General features: G+C 42.1%; 1 protein-coding gene across 1 annotated transcript in view; it reads right to left on the reverse strand.

The window, feature by feature from the left end:
- cfap58 (cilia and flagella associated protein 58) overlaps nt 1-4,743 on the reverse strand; it is a 160,523-nt gene extending 155,780 nt beyond the window's left edge. Inside the window, exons 1-3 of the mRNA XM_076280326.1 lie at nt 4,738-4,743; nt 3,725-3,994; nt 1,167-1,315 (exon numbers count right to left, since the gene is read on the reverse strand). Coding sequence (XP_076136441.1) covers nt 1,167-1,315; nt 3,725-3,994; nt 4,738-4,743 — 425 coding nt within the window. The remainder of the gene's footprint in view (nt 1-1,166; nt 1,316-3,724; nt 3,995-4,737) is intronic.
- Between the last annotated feature and the right edge of the window lie 9,787 nt (nt 4,744-14,530).

A 14,530-nucleotide genomic window follows, 5' to 3' on the forward strand; every position in this document is an offset into this window, starting at 1 on the left:
GGCCGATGAGGGGGCCTACGCCAAAGACTTTTTAATAATTTAAGTGTTAGACTTTCATGCCTTCTAAAATTCTTTGTCAATTAAATCTCGAAAAATCAGAGTCTTTATGGAAGAACTGAATTAAATATTTCCTTTGCAGGGTAACCAAAAGTGTCAGGGCTTCACTTAATGATCAAGTTGTAGCGCATTACAGGAGTATATCCACTGATTTCTGGCATGGAAGTTTTCTTATATCATGATCAGACCCAGACTTGCAGTGCTTTCTTACAGGCAAGTAGAAAAAAACTATGCAGGGCTTAAAGGCAAGGAAGATTTCTGTGCCCAAGGGTGTTATCATAAATGTACAGAAATCAAAAGTTGTTACATTAAAGGTAGGGTACGAGATACTAAGCAATTTCTAACATAAAACTTTTTGTAACATTCAGCAAATATCTCCTCCCAATCTGCTCCTCACAATCTGCTCTCCATTCTCTGCGAACACAGTGAAACAAATAAACGGTCTTAGACTGCCCTGCCTTCGTAAACTGGACACAAAGTAGAGGGGTCAGCCTGTCCCCCAAACAATAACAAAACATTGTGTGGAGTTTATCGAGGAGTACTGAAGGGAGTGGGTGTGGTGAGCTACCTCTCTGGTGTGTTTGGTTTGGTCTTTGGTTCAATTATAATGTAATATGCTTTGGACAAAAGCTTCTGTTAAGAAACATAAACATGAACGCAAACATCATCCCATGTACCAGAGCTTTAAGTGGCAGCCGTGGCCTACTGGTTAGCGCTTCGGACTTGTAACCGCAGGGTTGCCGGTTCGAACCAGTAGGCGTGGCTGAAGTGCCCTTGAGCAAGGCACCTAACCCCTCACTGCTCCCCGAGCGCCGCTGTTGTAGCAGGCAGCTCACTGCGCCGGGATTAGTGTGTGCTTCACCTCATTGTGTGTTCACTGTGTGCTGAGTCTGTTTCACTAATTCATGGATTTGGAATAAATGCAGAGACCAAATTTCCCTCACGGGATCAAAAGAGTATATATACTTACATATATATAAATAGGCCATATATTTAAATAGGCCATGAATCTTAAATGAACCAGCTCACCCCTAAATTCTGGCCCAGTGGCTGAAGACGTTAAAGCCCTGCATTTAAAAAAAAAAAAAAATGTTGTAAAGAAAGCTCACGTTTGTTCCTGTCCCACAGACAGCCCAGCGCCCTGCTCCAGCAGCTTGGTGAGGTTGACGATCTCCTGCTTCAGCGCCTGGATGGTCTCGTCCGCACGCTGCTCTTTGTCGTGGGCCGTGTCCACCATCCTCCAGGCCTTCTCGATCTCCTGCAATGGACACGGCACAACAACCGGTCAGATCGGAGACACATCGGTCTACAGGAGTCACACGCTCGCACACATATACACACACACATGCACGCACTCTCGCACGCACGTTCACACTCTCTCTCTCTCTCTCTCTCTCTCTCTTACACACACACACACACACACACACACACACACACACACACACACACGCTGCAACTAATCACCCTTTCCCCTACAGGTGAATTCAGATGAAAAGCAATATGGGATTCTTGACAGTAACTTCAGATACACGAGGGATGTTACGTAAATTCCTCGTGTTATAGGGAGGGGACTTTCCACAGTGGTCAATCAACAACCAAACCTTACCATTACATATAAAAAAAAAACCTTACAACATATTCAACCTCAACAATACAGCTTTGAGCTCTAGGCAAGATAAGATAGTAGCCTGAATGCCCAGACAAATAACCAAAGCAGCAACAAACAACATAACTATGAGACCAGCCTTCATGAGCATTTCCTTGGGGGTTTCAAGCAGTTACCTTCCTTCTTTGGTGTTTTGTTGTGTTAGGCCCACAGCAATTCCAGAAGACTCTGCAGTGGTGTCTGCCATCCCCTCCAACAGCCCATTTCGATGTCAACATAACTACCTCCATTGCCATGGCAATAAGCAATCGTGAAATGGTACAACCAGCCATGATACCTACTGTACCTTCAAATGCTGCCAGGATGTGGTGTAACGACTTGTGTTCAAGCACAACAGAATGTCCTCAACATATGCCCTGACTAATGCTAACATCTTCTCGGGGACCTGAAAGTAGCTAAATACCTTCCACAACATAGGCACAGAGGCACAGATCCAAAGGTATTCACAAGGCCACCCTGATGTCTCTTGCCTTCTGTCTTCGCCTTCTGAATCTGATGCCAAATCACAGTGCTAGCCTATGTTCCAAACATCCAGAGAATCCTGGGATCCCTGCTTTATGCACCGAAACACCTATCAAACTATTTGACATCAAATAGGAGACGGATCTTCTTGCCACCAGGCTAAGAAAACATAAAGGAGACTTAGGCTATAGTTTGAAACTGGCCTATGGTTGTGCCATTCTTCTCCTCAGCAATAAAAAAATAACACATGCCCAGTGTCACTTCTTTGGCATTGTACCTGTCTTCCATACAATCTCATGAGCTTCCATAAAAGTTCCAGAACATCAGGCACTCTTTAGACCTGATAAGGTATCCCATTCAGCAGGACAGGACAAGACAGGATGGAGGCCATACACAACTCACAATCTCTTGCACCTCTTTCCACCTCTGTCTGCAACTGGAGGAATGTCTGTGGGTAACACCACCACATCCATGTGCTACAGATCGTCTATAAATATAGACATTTAAAGATGTTTGACATTTCCATCAGATTTGTCTGATGACAGTTTGATTTTGCCTTCACATCAGCACACTTTCAACTTCACATCATCCAATTACTGTTTTCATCCTGAAACATGTCAAAGTCTCTGCATCACAACAATATGACAGGTAGCCTAGTAGTTTTAAGAGCACAAAGATAGCAAACAAGTGACAAACGGGGCTGACAGTCTGATTTAACCTCTGCAGTTTAGTCTTTATATTTATCTTTTATGACAGAATTTTCGACAAGCCTCTTTTAAGGACTCAGTGTTGTTGTGGCTACACACTAACTGCACTTGTACCATTCCCCATGTATTCATGAAATTCAGGTTCCTATTCGACCAGCAGCAGATGAAATAACCCAACCATTCACCACTCTGACAGCAAGAAAGGTGGTAGTCTTAGACAGACTGCCGTATTGTCCTGCTTGTCATCGACTATCCGCCGTCTTAATCTGTTTTGGGGATGTAGGCTACTCCAGACTCAATGATCTCTGTTGGAGTCCACTTTTCTGGCTATAACTATGTACATAACAAACTAAACAACACACTAACTAGGTCTATGCCCTCTAATTCAGACATGTTTGAAAATGTAAGTGTGATGGAATTTTACAGCTAGAATTGTATTATTTAGTGATGAAGTAATGTGTTGTCCTGCTGTATTCAGTATTCACACTACACTGATGTTTTTATATCTGAAATACATTAAACTAGTTGTCCTGCTGTATTCAGTATTCACACTACACTGATGTTTTTATATCTGAAATACATTAAACTAGTTGTCCTGCTCCAGAAACACATTAAACTAGTTGTCCTGCTCCAGAAACACATTAAACTAGTTGTCCTGCTCCAGAAACACATTTTCCTGGTGTGAGAAAAATAACAGAAAGGAGAGAGATTTCCCGAGTCGACTAAAACGAGTATCTCTTTGTAATATGAAAATGTGACAATCTGCCCATCACAGATCCTCAATTACTTTTTCACACTTGTTACGGAGGACGGACAGACGTTGTAGGCCTACCTTCTTGAGGGAAGTGATGGTCGTCTGGTCCTCCTGAGAGAGTTTCAGTGCCGTGGCCACCTTGGCAGCGTTGGACACGATCTCGCCATTGAGCTCCCGGCATTTGGTCATCAGCCGCTTCTCGCTCTCATGCGACTTCTTCAGGGCGTTGGTCAGCTTCTCGTACTCCACGCGGAACTTCTCCAGGCTCTTGTCACCCAGCAGCTCGCTGAGCACCTCCTGGAACTCCTTCTCCAGTGACTCGAAGGAGTTCTCCTCCGTCTCGGCCTTCTGAGAATGTGGTGAGACACACCAGTGTTATTGGTTGGTAAGGGGGGCAGAAGACATCTCTGAGCTTGTCAAATGACAAATGGAATATGATGAAATCATTGAGGGATGAGACCTTAATTTTTGAGTCAGGGAGTTAAATGCATAGGCAGTTACAAAGGCAATTTCATATTTCTATAATAATACAGTAATGAGGTAGTAGGCTGTACAGACTATCAACTAAACCCGTTTGCCCATAACACTGATTTGATCCTGACTTCTAGACTCAAAGAAATCTTACTATGGCAGACTACACTTGACTCTAACGTCAGCTCTCAAAGGATGCTGGATTATTTCACTGTGACATAACTATTAGAAAGCAACATTAGACTACGAAACCGTTTTCCATTGTAGGCCTAGCCTGTTTTTAAATGTGTGGCAACTAGCAGCTAAGCATTTGTGGTTGAGTGTAACGTTAACGTTGAATGTTGGAGATATTACAACATGCCGGTATGACAACTAAAAAGCAATGCGTAATGACGTGACAGCAGTATTTTACATTATACTGGCACCATGATGGACAGTTTCTAGGAATGGAAATTAGTGATGGTTTTATATCCTTCCAACTTCCCTTGCTAAAGTTAAGCTTATCTGTTACAGTAGTGAGTAGCCTAACGTTATTTAACGTTAGCAAATAGGCTAACGTTATAGGACAGCAATGTCAACAATTACGTCTGAAAAGTTGATAGAGGACAGAATATGCACACCTCCATCGTGTCCGTTGATCTCAGTGGTTGTTAAATCCAAGTAAGATAAAAGTATTAACAACGTATACTGCCATCACCACACATTTCCCCTGTTCCTAAAACGCTTAAAATACTGGAACGAACTCGCTCATTTCCTGCAGAAGTTACTGTTGGTTTACTCCAAGGCAACGCGTCGCCGTCGCCTTGACAACCGTGAGTCGTGTGGCGATTGGACGCACGAGAGAATGGAAAGTATCGAATTCAGGAGGACATTGCTGTAAAATGTTGCAATAGATTGCAACACAATGTAGGCCTATAAAGTTGGTATGATACACAGAAGCACACACTGGGCCCTGTTTCCTCGAAGACTTTGCATTTTTCTGCCTTGCATCATCAGCAAGCTTTGGCCCACCCTTTGGTCTATCCTGCTGGTTTGTTGTTTTTCCTACTACACTAGATGGCAGCTTTACACAAATCATGCGCTCCCGGAGCGCGCGTCTGCACTGAGTTTGATGAAGTGCAGGTGAACAAATAGTAGGCTATAGTAGTCAACACTGAATAGGCTATATTCAGTTCACTCTAACACTAGCCTATTGGGTAGGCTAAATTACAGCAAAAGTGTTGTATGTCAATCGAGTTTTAAACTGATGATAATATTTTGTGTATATTTTGTATGCCTGCTAAAAATGTTTAGGAAAGCCATGACACCAAAAAAGTTCGCTTAGTCTATAAATAGTTTGCGTTAGTGTGCTCAATTCTATCGTCTTCTTTGGATAATCATATAATCCCATAGTCTGACTAGTGGCTTGTGGGAGACTATTTGCAGTGGCCAACAATAATCCAATCTACTGTAACGTGGAGATGCGGCGTCTAGATGAACTCCACGGCGACATCTGCGAGACGCGATAACCGCAATCCCTGAAGTACAAAATGAAAAACACATCAACATCTGCAAGCTGAATACTAGCCCCCAACTACACTAGTGTGACAGTCCGGGAAAATGTTTCGTCTGGAATTAAATCTATGTGTTTTTCTTTTCGTTTTAGAAATGGGACAAATGGATACGTATGACTTTTTAAATTGAGACATCAAGTTTATGGTGCGTCGCCTCTATTTTCATGACATTGGCGTTTTCTTTCGACAAAACTGTGAGCGCCCAAAACTTCCTTTGGAGGCGATTTGTGGCATGGGAAGAAGTGTCCTTACGCGGTGCTCGGGAGCGTGGTGATTTGGGTATAGCTGAATCGTTGAAGCGCGGAAAGAACATCTGGCTAAGACAGCGGCACAGCATCAGTCATGGGCAACAGCGTTTCAAGCATCTCTGCCTTTCACAGAGGACAGCAACACAGATTTCAAAGGCTTCCAAGCTCTCAAAAAGGTCTGTTTCAGAAAAGTCACCTCAGACTTTTGTTCAGTCATGAATTAGCTATTGAAGTAAGTTATTGTGAATATACTGTGATAATGCTGACTTTTTTTATATTTTATGGCATATGGTATCAATTCAGAGGTTCAGATTTCAGATGGTGCCAGAGGACAGTGACATAAATATTGCATTAAACAAAGTTTAGGCCCCTACACTGGGATGCACTCAGTGTTGCATATTGGACAAAATCTAAAATTATAATGCTTTATTTATAATGCTCTGAAAACCAACTTTCAGCTCCACCCTGCCTAGATAGTAATGAAAGATAATGACTTCTGGACTTGTCAAACTCAAACAACTCCATCCAACAAAGACCAACAGACTAACGGTGCACACTGAGACATCTGTTTGTGTTTGTTTTTTGTTTGTTTGTTTGGAGTATTTTGGTGAGCAGTGTGCATTCATTGTGTTAGCACCTTAATACTAGAATATCCCTACTCTTGCACAGCATAGATAAGCATGTAGCACAGGGGGAAAAAGCTTAATTTTGCCATATTATGTCTGTGCAACCACTGTAGATCATTGGATACATCCCTTGTTTAACTTTGACAGAATTATCAAATGTTACCGCATTACAGTCACTAGACCAAGTCTTTGCTTCCTACTTCAAGGGGCGTGTATGTCCTGACAGAGGCATGGTCTTACCAAGGCTATATATTAAAAGGCACACATCTCTGACAGTAATGTCTACTACCCTGTAATAAAGATTGACAGAAAATTAGATATATTCATTGGAGACAGACACCAATCCCATATAATTTCAGGTTGGCCCACTCCAGAGCATACAATGATAGTTCATAAACCTAGTCATCAGTCATCATATTCTAATGATATGATGAAATGGCACTTCAATGTGTTTTGTTTGTTTTAGGAACACACTCAGCTGTAGTTGATTGCATTTACTTGAGTTACATTGTGCACCTCACTGCATGCACTTGTGGCTAAAACAAATGATTGAGACACTTGAAAATGTGAGCAGTCTTCGTCAGATGCATTATGGGTAACATGTTTGTGAATGTGCAAGAATCAAAGAAATGAATGATGTTGGATTCATTTCTCTTCTCTCAAACATCTCTAACAAACCTCACACACACCATCACACCCAACACCTCTAACAACCTCACAACCTCACACCATCACACTTCCCTCTCTCTCCTTCTCCATCTCCCACCTGGTCTACCACCTTCTCCGTCTATTACACTTTCACTAGCACTTATGGCATCTTCCCTCTCATCCTCTAGTAAAAGTGTTGTTGATGTAGTATTAATTCCTACCTAAGGTCTCCTCTGCATTGTAGCTTCAATGTCATTCTTCATTTTTGTAAGTCACTTTGGTAACATTTCTCCAAAATGAATACATGTATGTGTGAACGTGGCTTAGACGGTACAGAGTTGACAGTCAAGTAATCTATTTTACAGAACTACTGTACCATTAGATGGTCATTTACTTTAATTTTTATTTTTGTTCAGGTTATTTCATAAAGCACAAGCAAATGGTTTCTGGTTCCTCTTGATGTGTTTTGTAGGCCTAGTTTATATGTAGGAAACAATGTGTCTTTTGCCCCCACTCATACAGCCATAGCTGTGAATGCTAATTTGTGAGAAGCATGGTGATGTTCCGAACAGCCTCCTCCAACTGTGAGGGTCCTGATAAACACTTCACTTCAAGCATGATTTAAGTGCCCCATTTGAATCACAAGAAAATTGTTGAGGGATATGTGCAATCATGAACCTGTGTGTGTGTGTGTGTGTGTGTGTGTGTGTGTGCTGAGGTGCGAGACCGAGCAAAGGCGTGATAGGCCATTATCCTTTTGATTGTGTCTCCTTGACAACTGCACATAACATGTAAACTGTTCCCATGGCAATTGTATCCAAGTGGGTTATCAGTGAGGGGATGATAATCAGCCGAAACGTGTTACAGTATGTCGTTTTTTTTTTTCTTTCATTCATTCTTTCTGAGAATAAAGGGTGGCATAGACACATGATATAAGATACCGCAATTGCCCTTACCACTGCATTGTGTTAAGACAAATGATCCATTATAAACCTATTCCCTTCTATGCTTTTCATTATGGCTTCGACATAAATCACTGTGTTGAAACAAGCACATTTTTCATAACGTAATGTGATGACAAAAAAATTGGCAACTGACATAAAAGTCATCATTGTGTGTGTGACAAGTATTAACTAGCCTGACAAAACACAATGCCTCTGGCTCAACTTAAGAAAGAGAAAACAGTTGAGTGAAATCCGATCTGTTCCCCGATATCAACAAAACACAATCAATGACGTTCCAGCGCAGTTTTCTCCCCTATGATGGATACATTTGACTACGGAACGAGACTTTGAAACTGAACTAAAACATTCCTTTGAGGGTGCAAAATGACTCTACAGCACAGCAGTGCTTCAGGAACTTAGTCAGGCATGTATAATTGGAGGGGGGGAAATCAATGCAGAACACTTCACTTGGCTTAAGCACGGAGGAGGCTGGCGTCGCTAAGAACCTCTGGATTTTTCTGAGACAGGTCCTTCATCAAGCAAAGTGCTCAAGAGCTCTGAACTAGCTCATGGACGCTGGGAATATGATTGTGCAACTGGGGTAGGGGTAGCAACGTCCTGCAAGTCATGCAGTGCATGGACACTGTTGCGAAGGGAGAGAGCAGGCAGCCTCGAACTCGGGTCACCATTCGTGTAGCTTGACCGCAATGCCGGAGAGCCCGGCTCATTGGTATGGCAGTCAGAGTGCATACTCGACCGTAGGGACGGTACTCTGTCACACACACACGCTTTACTTGTTTGGGAGTCAGTGGGTGCAGTGCAGGGTGTTAATGAGGAGGATTACCAGTCAGAGGATGACCTGTCCTTTCTGACCCAGACGAGAGGCTGATGGGCATGACATTCACTGCCCTCGAGAGCGTATTAAAGCACCTTGTACCTCTATAGCACTGATAACAGAGAACTCTGGAGGTACAGTTGGCAACCTGTTTTCTTTTGTAAGTTATATTTTACTCGAACCTGGGTCCCCTCAGGAGTGGGGTCCTGGGTCTCTGGGTCCCCTCAGGCGTTCCACGGAGCCCATTTGTGGCACTGGACGCCAATGCCACCACTTCACCATGACTCCCCCCAGCAACCTGTTTTTGTTTAACAGCCCTGATGTCTAGTATCGCATGCGTTCCGTTGGCCGATTAGCTCACTGTGTTTTCGTTGGAACACACAGCCAAACCATTTAATTACTCATGGACTTGCTGGTCCTTTCTCTTTATATTGATATAATTGGTAAGGTTTTACTGTTGACTGATGTTAGCATGGCTACATGTTGTAATCAGAACAAAGACTACTCTATTTTTGTGTTAACTCTTTGTGCTCTACATGAAACCAAAGACAGTAGGCTGCGTTTTCAGTTTGAGTTTCATCTATTAAGAAATGTAGCAAAATGTCAGTATTATTTGCTAACTCTACACAGACAGTAGTCAAACCACAGAATCGGGTAAGGTGACCATTTATTTTAAGATCTTAAGAGAGTATGAATCTCAAATACTTTTAGTAAATCAGAATCAGAATCAGTTTTTATTGGCCAAGTATACATACATAAGGAATTTGACTTCGGTAGGCGTTAACTCTATACATTCAACAAATAGACATGTAGTGGTATACATTCAGTAGACAAATAGTCATATAGACACATACTGTACAATAGAGTCAACAATCGGCACATATTTACATAATATACAAAAATACAAATAAGGCATAGTATCAAAACAAGTACACATGGAGTGGGATATAGAGTGCAAAAGTAATAGTGCAAATGTAGTGTGCAAGATGCATATTGGAATGATAAGGTATGTAATGTGTAGGAGAAGCTTTCTTTAGAATGAAGAGTTAGACACAGTACATGTAAATGTGAATGTAAATCAGGTTTGTCGGCCAAGTATACTTGCGTATACAAGGAATTTGGTCTCTGCATTTATCCCATCCGTGAATTAGTGAACACACAGAGCATGTCTGGTGTCTACTGTCATATCTAACTCTTTTTAACAACAACATATCTGGCTTTTACATTACATTACATTTTGCAGACACTTCTTGACCAAAGTGACTTATGTCAGCTATATTACAAGGGATCACATTGTCCCTAGAGCAACTTGGGGTTAAGTGCCTTGCTCAAGGGCACAACGGTGGAAGCCGGGAATTGAACGGACAACTTTCAGGCTACTGCACGCTAGCCCAGCTCCTTAACCACTACACTACCACCTTCCATGTACATTTCTGACTATGCACTATAAACATTCTGTATTGTGTAGGCTTATATGACTGTGAGCCAAAGCCTGTGCATTGTGCCCACTGAGTTTATGAGTGTATTCTGTTATGTTCACGGGTATTGTGTGGTGCCTTTTGGTGAGCCACGTTACTTTGCCTGGGGAGCAGAGAGGGGGAGAGAGGAGGGGTGAGGATGTGAGAATCAGAGGGGGCTGTGATGGGATGATTTGCTAAAGAGCTCTCCTCTGGGCCATGATTGCATCACTGATTGCTATTTGAACTATCTATGTACAACAAAGACTCATGCATGCATGCATTGCACGCACACACACACACACACACACACACACACACACACACACACACACACACACACACACACACACACACGCACTCATGCAGACACAGACATAGAAACGCATGCTCTAATAGCTGACACACACACACAGACACACATATACACACACATCCATAAAATGCAAAATATAATCTGGACCTCAGCAACACACAAGCTGAGACTAATCTCCAGAGGGAAGCAACAGTTTAGTTCTGGTCCAGTTCTGCTTGCTTTAGAAAAGTACTAGAACAGAGAGAAAGAGTGTGAGGTAGAGACAGAGAGAGAGAGAGAGAGGGAGAGAGAAGGAAATTCGACGAGCTCACGGAATTGCATGAATAATGCCTTGTTACTCATTTCTGACAGCAAGTTTACCTGTGTTCGCCAAGCTGAAAGAGCCGGGTGTTTGAAAGCTTAATGTGGCTCCTTATATTTCATTCAGCGCAGCGCGGGGCGCGTGGAATGGAAAAGAAAGAGCAAGGGGGAGATATTTCTTCCAGGAGCTGTTATGTTTTAGACGGGGAGAGAGCGGTAAACAGAATTTGGACCAGATGCACCCAAAAAAGGAAGCGAGTGACGAGGTTTGGGGCAGCTGACTGATTAAGTGACCAGAGGACGCGCCGCACGATTTGTTTTTGTCACACTCGGAATAAAGTGCAAGGTGTCCTAGTGGAATGAGCCTGGCAACCACTGCTCTTACAGTATCCTTCATCCTTACCATATTGTTCTCTTTCATCCCTCTTTCTGCTTGCTTTCTCTCTCTCTGTCTCTCTCTCTCTCTCTCTCTCTCTAATGTCTTTAATTCATTCAAAGGTGCTTTATTGGCATGACAGAAAACGTATTTGCCAAAGCAATGATACAGAAGAATGCTTAGAACCAGATATTTGAATGCTCTCTATCTTTCCCTCTCCCCCACTATGTCCAGTGTAATCCGTCTCTGTGAGCTAGTGCTCCCACAGTACGTCCACTCTCTTCCTGGCACTCCTTTCTTCCCTCTCTCACTGGACACGCACTCTGTCCCCCTATCACACCACGTCCAGTGTAATCCCTCCTGGTCAGCTCACTCATTTTATGGCGACGTCTGTGTCATAATCCCACTAAATGCCGCCCCAACAGAGACATCACGGTGACTGGCACAGATTTTAATAATACCATTCTATTTCCGTGGCAACGGACTGTCCTTCATTCTATGCCAATGAAAAGCCTGCTCATATCCGTAATGAAGCCTTCTTATAATACTGCAGATAGAGTATTACATCTCACGCTTAGCAAAGCAAGACAAAAAGCGATGAGATACTCAGTCTGAAGACAGAGAGACAAAGATTAATTTAATTTGGAAGAGGGAGATTTTGCAGCGTGCTGTTGAATGCACTCTAAGTAATGTGCCAGGCTTTTAGTTGTGTTAGTCTGAGAAAAAGGATAATGAGAGTGAGATAACGGATGTCCCTGACAGACGACACCGTCTAACTTATGAGGCGGTGTGTGTCTGACATGACAATGGGACTCATTTTAGAAAACCTGCTGTTGTCACAAAGATACCCAGGATAGATACACCATCTCTGAACACCCAGACTCAGGTCTACCAAGAATAGGATAGTCGTAAAACCGACTTAAAGCCCACCATGTATAGTTTTGTTTGTTTTATACAGGTGCTTTCTTCTGATAACACAAATGGGAATATGATGATATAAAGTGTGTGCGTGCAAGAGAGAGAGAGAGAGAGAGAGAGAGAGAGAGAGAGAACAAGGTCAAAGTTCACATAATAGAGTTCACCACAACAGAGAGAGAGAGAGAGAGAGAGAGAGAGAGAACATTCCGGAGAGGTAGCAGCAGACTGAGACTGAAGGACATAGCCTAGGTATTCTAGAGGACAAAGTGAAAACAGAAGGGCCCATGTTTCATCACCTTTTCATTACTGTACGTTGACCGGTCCCTGGCCTGTCGTGCTGATCATGATAATCAGGGAGGTCAGACGGCCTCGGGCAGCACTGCACTGAGAGAAAGAGAGAGAGAGAGAGAGAGAGACAGAAAGAAAGGGGGGTAACACAAAACATTACATATAGCACAGGGACTCTAACCTAAATAATAAAAGTAATCCTATGACACTATTATAAGCGTCTTAGCGCATACAATACACAGTGTAATCACAAAATTGCATAGTGTGCCACAAGAGAGTATGGGCACAGACAGTGATAAAGAAGTAGGTTGTTCTGTTATGGTGTGCATCAGAGTAGCGTGTGATAAAAGGTCTTAGATTCTCTTTTTTATTTTGGGAAAGCCTCCATCTGTGGAAAAATAAATGTGTTGGCTTGTTTTTCATGGACTGAGAAAATGCATTTCTTATTTTGTTTTGCCTTTTGTGGTCCTTGGAGTGCCATCATTATGGATAATTATATTTGTTTTGTGATTATGTAGCCTAAAGTCATCCATTAAAGATGGAATTACTTTGAATTAAAACAGAGACACAGTGAAGCAAGGTTGATACTGAAGGAGTCGTAGTCAAATCCTGGTATACACCATAGACAAAAACACGCTCTCTCTCTCTCTCTCTCTCTCTCACACACACACACACACACACACATATATACATACACACACACACACACACATACACACACACACACACACACCATCATCCACACACATCACACACACACCACTCACTCACAATTCTGCTCCATTAGCATCTTAATGGATGAATCTTAATCCCATATGCATTTTCGACAGAAAGATTTTTTTTGTCCAAGCAGTCAGTTCAATGTTAGCAGTAAAAATGTCAAGCATGCCAAAACCTCACCAGATATGAATGGCTGACCATCTTGTCTCTTCAGGGGCAACAAAGAGTCTGTGTGCGTAATACCCCACTCTCTTCACAACCTTCAACAAGAGTAAGACTTGTTTTGCAACGGACCGCTTCAACACAAACAATATGATAAGTCAAGCTGTGATGATCTGGATGCAGTGGCACTTAGAGTCAACGAGTTTGCTTTGCAGACTTAGCCATCCAGTGCAAAATAACAAATCGGCCTCAATTATGTAAGTGGGTGCTTGGGCGATCACATAGCATTAACGTTGTTGCCAAACATGTTGATCCGAAAATATACAGCCCAGATAATAATAAAAAAATGATGGAAAATGAAGGATAAAAAACAGCATTTTTCTGTCGTTTGCCCTCATAATATCAGTCAAGTCAGTGTGTGGAAACATTTTTACATAAATAAACATTTCCAGATAAATGAATAAATTGGAAAAAAATAATAATTGTTATAAAAGAGCAACACATCCATCTTTGCCAAACATTAGCTTATAATTAGATTTTGAGAGCACTTGTTTTTTCTCCGATATGAGCCTACCAACTACACGTTTGTTTACACTATTTTCTGTAAATGATTATACAACTGTATTAAGTATGACAATAAATAAAAGTATGTAATAGATAAGACAGTAAACTTTTATTTTCAGACTTTGAGCTTTACAATACAACCAACAACAACAAAACAACCGTCATGTAGAGGGAAACAATAACAACCACAGTATACCTTCATCTGATGAACAACAAATATATTGAAAAAAGGAAATAAACGAACAGGTTGCAGTGGTTTCATGAAAGTGTTTTGGTCATACGGGAGAGACTGAAATTAAATCCCTCCTATGCAATTTTGGCCATTTCTTCGTTTTTTTGTCGCTTTTTGATTCCCAGTTTACTCGCTTTCTGCTTCTTTTCGCCGGCTCTGCCGTGACGAATGTCGGAGAAACTCCATCGCTACCTTGTTCTAGCCAGTGCCTGGCGTGTATGTGTGT

Source organism: Alosa pseudoharengus, unplaced genomic scaffold (assembly GCF_046254945.1).
Source record: "Alosa pseudoharengus isolate Yale_2024_CS ecotype anadromous, Long Island Sound unplaced genomic scaffold, YU_APseudo_1.1 YU_APseudo_1.1_scf_1, whole genome shotgun sequence".
In the NCBI taxonomy this organism is placed as follows: domain Eukaryota; kingdom Metazoa; phylum Chordata; class Actinopteri; order Clupeiformes; family Clupeidae; genus Alosa; species Alosa pseudoharengus.